Below are 8,181 nucleotides of genomic sequence, written 5' to 3' on the forward strand. Positions count from 1 at the left end.
TATTATTATTATTATTATTATTATTGTTATTGTTATTATTGTTATTACTATTATTATTATTATTGTTATTACTGTTGTTGTTATTGTTGTTTTTTAATTGTTTTTTATAATTTGTACAATTAACCTCCTTGTGGTTCGACCCCGGTCTTGCCGGGTTATTTATTACTTCGACACTCCTGCACTTGGGAGAAGACATCAATTTTTTAGTCGTGTCAAATACAAAAATTAATTTAAGCATGTGGATTGAACTCAATTTAAAAGTTTCCAAACAATTTGTATTTCCAATCATTTCCAGATAATCAGATCACTTATATATAATCTTGTAGTTTTTAGCCTGTTAAAAGTATTATATGACTTTCTTTGGAACTCTCAAATTATCCAAACTTAGGTTACTTTGATATATCTAATATTTTAATTGTCTAATGTCTTGTACAAACTTTAGCATTTATTAAACTCATTCTGATAAAGACATATGAAATGCTATTTATTTGTTCCTTTTCTAAATCATTTCTTGAACTTTGTTCTAAATTAAACTTGTTATATTTGACCATAGATATAACACTAGATGAAAATCTTTTATACAAAATCTCTTCAAATTTTTATTAATGTAGTTTCTTGAGATAATTTTAATGTTTTTTATGTTTGTCTCTCTGAATCTTTATGTTTGTGCCGTTAAAAACTTTACTCATATCTTTTATATTTATTTAATTGCATCGAGAGAAATTACTTAACTTTATAAAATAAATCTAAATTACTTAAAATATGTGGAATATTATCTACATATTGAATTAAAAAAATTACCTTTTTCATTAATCTTATAATATATACATTGATTCAAAATATTGTTCGTAAAACTATATGAAGAAATGACATTATAAAATTTTAAATATTATTGACATGAAGTCCATATATAGATTTTTAAACTTACAAATTAACTTATTGTTTTCTCTAAAATGAAACATTCTAGTTGTTTCATGAATGTAAATTTCTTCCTCAAGATCATTATTAAAAAATGTTATTTTCACATTTATTTAATGAAACTCAATATAAAAAATAAGATATCAATACCATAATTATTCAAAATGAATCATTATTTCATGATAATCAGTTTTTTTTTTAGTGAATCTTTTGGCTATAAGTTTAGTCTTATATCTTTTAATATTATCTAAAAAATCTATTTTGGTTTTAAAAATTTATTTAAAACTGGCTTTTCCCTTAATAAGCAATTTAATAAGATCCCATACTTTATTATTAGTTATTTTCATGGTGTTATAATATAATATGGATTTATTTTCTATCATAACTTTGAGAAAATATAATAGAGTCATTTTTAACAGCAATGTTTATGTGAGATTCTTATGTATATATATTACAAAATATAATAACATTATGGGTTTTCTAACTCTTAAATATTTTCTCAATGTTACATTAACATCTTGAGCTTGAGAATACTGAGTAATTAAATCTGTAAAAATATTCTCACGATGATATAGTTATTCTTGAGTTATTAAATCCTAATAATTATCATGAAGCATAACTAATTTACATGAAGATGAAAAAAGAGGTTCAAAACTACTATCCTTTTTAAAAAAAGTTTCAAGGTTGGCTACCCTTACTAATATCATCATCCTAATAAATATTCATTGAATATTTTTGTGGATTGTTGACTCCAACTTTAATTAAACAATGCAATACATATTCATGTTTTAAATTATATTACCAATATTTTTATAATTCAAATGATATATTATGAACCATTGTGTTTGAAATCCTATCTAGTTTATATGTCATAGATTTTAGAGCTTTACTTCACAAAGTCAACGAGACGTTAGAATTGTCAATCATACTCTTTTTATATATATATATATATATATATATATATTTTGTATAATTAGTCATCAATAAAAACAATGAAAGATTTTTTTATCATTAAACTACACATAGTAAAAAATTGAGATATTAATGTGTATAATCTCTAAAACATTAAAAGTCCTTATGAACCTTTATTGCATTTGTTAGTTTGTTGTTATTTTTATAAGTACAGATTAAATGATTTACAAACTCTTAATTTTCTAAATAAAGATATTACCTGATCTCTTATTTCACAATATGGAAGATTTCTCATTTTTAACACCACGCTTAACACCAACATTATTACAATGTATAATGATAAGGCTATAACCAAGGCTACAATTTAAAAATTATATGTTAACCTTCTTTAATTTGAGTTAAATTTTTATTTTTTTATTTTTATTTTTATTATTTAATATTAGATTGGTTGAAAATTAAATTTTATAATTTATTTTGAATTATTTTTTATAAAGTAATTTTAATCTCATGACCCGAGTCATGGGTTTGACAGGTTAATCTATGTTGATTTGAGTTTTTTTTATATTTTTTTAAATTAATTTTTTTATTTTCATCATTCGAGTTAATTAAAAATTAAATTTTATAATTTATTTTATTTTTATAATAATAATTGTAAATTTGATAAATTAATCCAGGCTAAATCATGTCAATCCAATATGTTACTACTTTAATAATAAAACAAAATGCTATATTAAATTTATTTTAGTCAAATTATACTTTTAACTATCATCCGAGTTATTTTTGTATTTTTCAAGTTAATTAGATTATATGAATTTAATTTTTACAAGATTTAATTTTTATTTATACTAGATAGATGTTAGCAATGTTTATCATGTTTATCTGCAAACAGCACAAAACAATTATCCTTAAAAATGATGAAAGTGATTTCAAATGTAAGCCTCATGGCAGATACATCCTTGAATTGAAGCATTTAGGAGTAGCAAAATGAAATGGAAGAAAATTCGAGAAACAAAGGAGTAAGTACGCCAAGATATGCTATGTGCTTTCAGCTTCAGAAACCAGCAATCAGAGGGAAATGCTGTTTAAAATGGTGTAAAGGTGTCGGACCGCCCGCACAACTTGAGACATCTTCCAGTGGTTCAGTACCTAATGATGTGGCGGCGCTTCCACAGCTCATACATAACCAAGTGAAACTCGTCATACTTGGCAGGAGGAGAATGCCACTTGAAGTGCTTTCCAACCTGAAAACCAGAAGAAACACAAGTCAAGTGTATCTCTCCATATTCAAGCTAATATCAGTTAATCATGAAGGCCACAGTAGAATCTAGGGAATGAAAAAATTGATCCCAAATAAAGATAAAATTCATGTCTACCTTAAGAATATTTTGATGCATTTTCTCGTACTTTCCTTCTGGTATGGATTTAAGAATTTTCTCCAGTTCGAGAGCATCGTCTTCTTTGAGAATTACAGAGAATTTATCCCAGTCAAGAATGTCATTGAATGGCAAGTCATAGTATTCCGACATGATGACTGCAGAAAGACACACATGAACTGCTTTAAAAGGAAACCACAGGACAGGCTGACGAGGTGAAACAGAGAATTTTAATACATGCCTGGGTAAGAGCCCCTTTCTTTGATTTTATTATTTATGCTGTATATAAGAATGTTCTTGCATGATATCATCAGAACTGAATACTTTTCAAAATGTTGCCGTGGATGAACATTTTTTAAGTGTTCAACTAAAAGAAAAAACCTTGTGAGAAACATTCTTACCAGGTACACATCCAAAAGCCATCGATTCTGATAAGCAAACGCCACCAACTTGAGTCTCCCCACGAGGACAGATGCAAAACTTACTCCGATATATTTCCTTTTCAAAATTGTGTAGCACAGTGGCCCTTTTTAATTTCTCAACGAAGTGGAACTCAAATTCTTGAAAATTCTTTTGAAATAATACGAGTTTCTTCCTTACATCTGAGTTGGGAGAACCAGCCCAGAAACCAAGTTTAGTCCTGCAATATTTTCCACAGAAGCTTAGCCAAAGCATCAATGATTCTGTAAAAAGTTATCTATAACTTTTTGGATGTGTACCAACTAGAATGTATTGTTTAATTAAAGATCTAAACTTAACCTTTTTTTATTTGTATGAATGTATAGATAACATACATGGATTTATATTCCTAATTTCTCAGTAGATAAACATCTAGTTGTAAATCATCTTAAATTACAGACATATTTACATCACATTAAACTGATATGTGGACTGGATGAAAAGAAATGTGCGATGTTGGGAGAACCAGCCCAGAAACCAAATTCAGTCCAGCAATATTTTCCACAGAAGCTTGGCCATAGCATCAATGATTCTGTTAATGTGTTATGAACTACAAACTTTCAATGAGAAGTTTGCAATATGAAAGCATAAATCGAATTCAAGATGTATAACAAAGAATTAATCACTGCAGCCTATTTGATGAATGCTCAAGAATGCGACTCCCAAGTTATAATCATTATCAAGAGAGAAAATACTTGCCCATAGGCGCGTGACACTTGCAGGGAACTCTAATGCCAGATTTTACTGTTGTTCAGTTGCACAAAAATCATTCAGAAAGCTAAATTTGGTAAATATCTCACTACCTGGGTGGGTTTATAATCTCTTGGGACAGCAGGAGAGGGCGAGACTCCACAGTTGACCTGGCAAGTTGCATCAGGTTTCTGAAGTTCAGTATTTTTGCCCACTTAAGGAGTATAGTTTCCAAAAATGTTCATAGAAAATCGGGAATTGAATTACATAAATGCCTTCGGAAGCACACCACTCAAGGATATAATACGAAGTGTTACGCCATAGAAGATTACCTGTTCCACATGTCATCTCCATCAGGAGGTAGAGAGAGCTCCAGTATTTGTGGGAGGGCAACATCCTTCTGTGGAATATAGTTGGAATCATAACTTGGTGAACACACAAGTCGAATTGCATTCTTCAGGAGAAATGGAATTTCTTTAGTAGCCGTGCTGCCAATATTATGGCAACTGACAAAAAAGTGATCAGCACCTAAAGTCCTATTCCAGTAAGGGTATGTGGAAATTAAGCCCTTGACGTATCTCTTGATAACCTTCTCCCTATAACCAGGTTCCTGCATTAAGAAAAAATCGTTGCTTTAGATGCATACCAAAAAGAGTGAGATGGGATGCCACAAAGAGTTTTTGACAACCAAAACAAGACAGTTTTTAAATCAAAATTATGAGAAAGAAAACACACACACACAAAAAAAAAAAAAAAAAAAAAAAAACAGAACCAATCAACAAACTTGTGGAAATATCTACAAAGATCAATAGAGTAACCATCTATATCTGCATCAATCTCTTGAATCCTTGAAAGATGCACGATTACATAATTTATGCACAAGAAATGAAATTCTTTCCCAGCATAAAGATAAGCAAATACTAGACTCATTGCTTATATTCAACCATAAAGATCAAATTAAATAATTTCTTGCAATTTAAGCACATACCTCGTCACTCAATGGCTGACAAGAAATGGGAATAAAGAAGAGATGAGCCTCTTGAGGATTTTTAGTCAAAAACGGACTATCTCTTAGATTCATGAAGAAGTAATGTTCACTTGCATGATTGCTCTTGAGCTTGTTATTTGTTGAGTGATAACATGTTCCTGGGTTTCCACCTGGGTACACAAAGACCTTAAAATCCTTCTTCATTGCTTCATAATTCAGCAAGAAAAATGCTCTTGAGTGATAGATGTCATCGGTCGAATCTTGAACTGTATATTGAATCAAATCGCCCTTCAAAAAGGCACAAAAACGAGCGTTAAAAGGGAACAAGAAGACGAGAGAAAGCAAAAGATAGACAAAGCAGGGAACTGAAATTGATTAAATGGCATTTAAAACCCACGAACTGCACCAAAAAAGAAGAAAAAGAAGAGAGGAATTGCATGCAAGAAAGCAAACAGAGAATCTTGGATTGAGAGAAAGAGCATTAGTAGAGAAAACAAGGGCACTGAAACAACAGCAAGAAGAATGTCGATGCATAAAAGTAATCCAAGAGACTGATAAAACATGAAATTGGCCTTCCAAAATTAAGTTCAGTAAAAAAAGACAGAAAGTGAAAGAAAAAGAGTACATGAGAAGTGATTGGTAACCAATATCTGTACTGGCTGTACTGGCACAGGATAGAGACTACGCTCAAAATGATGACCACGAGCGCAAATTCTATGAGAAGACTCATTTTCTTGAGAACGATAGAGGGGGGTAGCTGGGGATCCAAGTTTTCTTGTAGAGAAGAGAAGAGAGGAGAGGAGAGGATAATATTGATGGGAGATCAAAAGAAAGAAAGAAATAGAATTGTTTGTGCTGTTGGTTTGGCGGTTGCTTTAACTATCAAATTCTGTTAGTTTAGATATGTCTTCTACTCCCACCCCATACTCATATTACCGCATGGCTTACACATACACACACACACGCTTAAAATCATGAGTGTGCTATTCCATTCATTCATTTTTGGTTGAATTAGAATAGCATTTTCATATTTATGAAAATAATACTGCATGAACAGAAGAGACATGATCCATTAACAAAGGAATTATGCCAAATCTTGTTGAATATTTTTCCCAAATTCATTTATATTCGCAGATGGCTTTCTTAATTCATTTTCGTTGAATAAGATATTTTAACCTAGTTTATATGCAGGAAGATCTTTACTAACTGATCCACAGTCCTATTGCATTGATATTCTGATGCTAATTTTCAAGACTCGATAATTGCATGCTGGCATGCTTCTAATTCCATCCAAGAAGGACTGGAAATTAGTACTGAAGAAGGACGCTGGGTATACCAACAGCATTAGTGCACGTCCAAGTTTTGCATTTGTCTGAGAGGCCATCTGCTCGATGGTAATATAGCAGTCGTTGGATGTGTTCCAGGTGATAGATTAGTTAATTTATACAAGCATTTTGTTTTCAGTTGATTTTGGATGTGTTCCAGGTTATAGATTAGTTCTTTAATCATCGATATCTATACCTACAGTCAAGAATTTCTCTGCTGTTATCCTGTCAGACTACTATGAATTACCATTCAACGACATTCTTGACTGGAAGAAATTCTCTGTAATACTCAAGGAGAGATATCTATCAACTGAAGAAAATCCATGCAGGCATGCCATAGCAAGAATACGAAGCCCTGCAGACCAACACCTTGAATGAACATACACTTCTCTCTCACAAAGTCCTCTACTTCAATTGTTTGTGAAATTCACTCTGTAGATCAGGTTCCTTTATATTGTTTTCCTTGAACGCACTAAATCCTTATTGTGTGTGAACTGTCTAATTTCTTTAACTCCCTACTCTTGAATCAGGTCCAAAGGCACTTTCAGAGGAATCTACCTCCATTCAAACATGATTCATTTTACATGTTCATGTATGACCTGTGGCTACGCCACCATGTTACCAATTACTATGACTAAATTTCTGAAACTCCCGTTTCATAAAGATGAACCTTTGCTTTTTTGATCTATCCAAGTTTTCAATATTGAAAAACGTGTTCTATACCACTCAAATTACTTCTGTTACTGCCGCAATGACTACTTTCTAATAGATTTGAACTGAATATTTCTCAAAACTCAGAAAATCTAGTTTTGCTGATAATTTCCCTTTTAATGAAGTCGTTTACAGATCCTATCTTCTGAAACTGGAACCTTGTAGCTTGATGACAGCCTCAGTTCTGTGAATCTTCACCTTTTTGACAGCACTCTGGAACACTAATTTCCCTGCCATGTCTAGAGATAAATCGCCAACATGGTCATGTAAGATTAAGATCAATCCATGTCTTGTTCAGGAAGAAGATATCAGTGATTGAGTGTCCTGCTCAGCTGCAAGCTCAATCTATAATTCCTCGAGCATCAACAAAACCTGTGAACTGGTAGGCCGATCCTTTCCTCAATATCTTATATAAGAGTCAAAATTCTGTAAATATATATAGTCTTTGTTGGCAAATTATGTATAGCACTCCTTAAATCCATCCCATGTACAATCCCCCCAAGAAAAAACTCCTTCGCTCGGCTCTGCCACTACTTTACACAACCTTTCAAAATTATCTGTAATACTCCATGTTATTCTTATTCGAATATCCATTTCTAATACTACAAAAATGAAAATTATTATAAACAAAATACATTAAGATTTCTTCTAAAATAACAAAAGCATTGAGATTAATTATTTTAAGTCTTATAATGTATATTTTAAATAATATTTTTACTTGGAAAATGCTGAAAAATGCATCAAAACTACGTTGTTTTTTTTAATATTTTTACTTGGAAAATGCTGAAAAACGCATCAAAACTAC

At 31.1% G+C, this 8,181-nt stretch overlaps 2 protein-coding genes across 2 annotated transcripts; both read right to left on the reverse strand.

Moving 5' to 3' along the window:
• Positions 1-2,907: 2,907 nt before the first annotated feature.
• LOC105136697 (probable glycosyltransferase At3g42180) lies at positions 2,908-3,657 on the reverse strand. The gene is made up of 3 exons (XM_011042136.1): positions 3,605-3,657; positions 3,204-3,361; positions 2,908-3,071 (listed from the first exon to the last, which is right to left on the reverse strand). The coding sequence occupies exons 1-3, from the start codon at positions 3,624-3,626 to the stop codon at positions 2,970-2,972; spliced, it is 282 nt and encodes a 93-aa protein (XP_011040438.1). The 5' UTR covers positions 3,627-3,657; the 3' UTR covers positions 2,908-2,969.
• An 804-nt stretch (positions 3,658-4,461) lies between these two features.
• On the reverse strand, positions 4,462-6,724 carry LOC105136752 (probable glycosyltransferase At5g20260). Its single transcript, XM_011042210.1, has 4 exons — positions 6,677-6,724; positions 5,341-5,628; positions 4,685-4,962; positions 4,462-4,543 (listed from the first exon to the last, which is right to left on the reverse strand). Exons 1-4 carry the CDS (start codon positions 6,722-6,724, stop codon positions 4,462-4,464), a joined length of 696 nt encoding a protein of 231 aa, XP_011040512.1.
• Between the last annotated feature and the right edge of the window lie 1,457 nt (positions 6,725-8,181).

Source organism: Populus euphratica, unplaced genomic scaffold, assembly GCF_000495115.2.
Source record: "Populus euphratica unplaced genomic scaffold, PopEup_1.0 scaffold60.1, whole genome shotgun sequence".
Classification (NCBI taxonomy): Eukaryota; Viridiplantae; Streptophyta; class Magnoliopsida; order Malpighiales; family Salicaceae; genus Populus; species Populus euphratica.

Bases quoted from the DNA above. Each gene is read 5' to 3' on its own strand.
- LOC105136697 (XM_011042136.1), bottom strand. From the start codon at position 3,626: ATGGCTTTTGGATGTGTACCTG. The intron at 3,362-3,604 runs GTAAGAATGTTT...GTCTTTCTGCAG, and splicing joins GGCTTTTGGATGTGTACCTG to TCATCATGTCGGAATACTAT. The intron at 3,072-3,203 runs GTAGACATGAAT...TCTGGTTTTCAG, and splicing joins TGCATCAAAATATTCTTAAG to GTTGGAAAGCACTTCAAGTG.
- LOC105136752 (XM_011042210.1), bottom strand. From the start codon at position 6,724: ATGGCCTCTCAGACAAATGCAAAACTTGGACGTGCACTAATGCTGTTG. The intron at 5,629-6,676 runs GTATACCCAGCG...GCCTTTTTGAAG, and splicing joins GACGTGCACTAATGCTGTTG to GGCGATTTGATTCAATATAC. The intron at 4,963-5,340 runs GTATGTGCTTAA...TTCTTAATGCAG, and splicing joins GTCAGCCATTGAGTGACGAG to GAACCTGGTTATAGGGAGAA.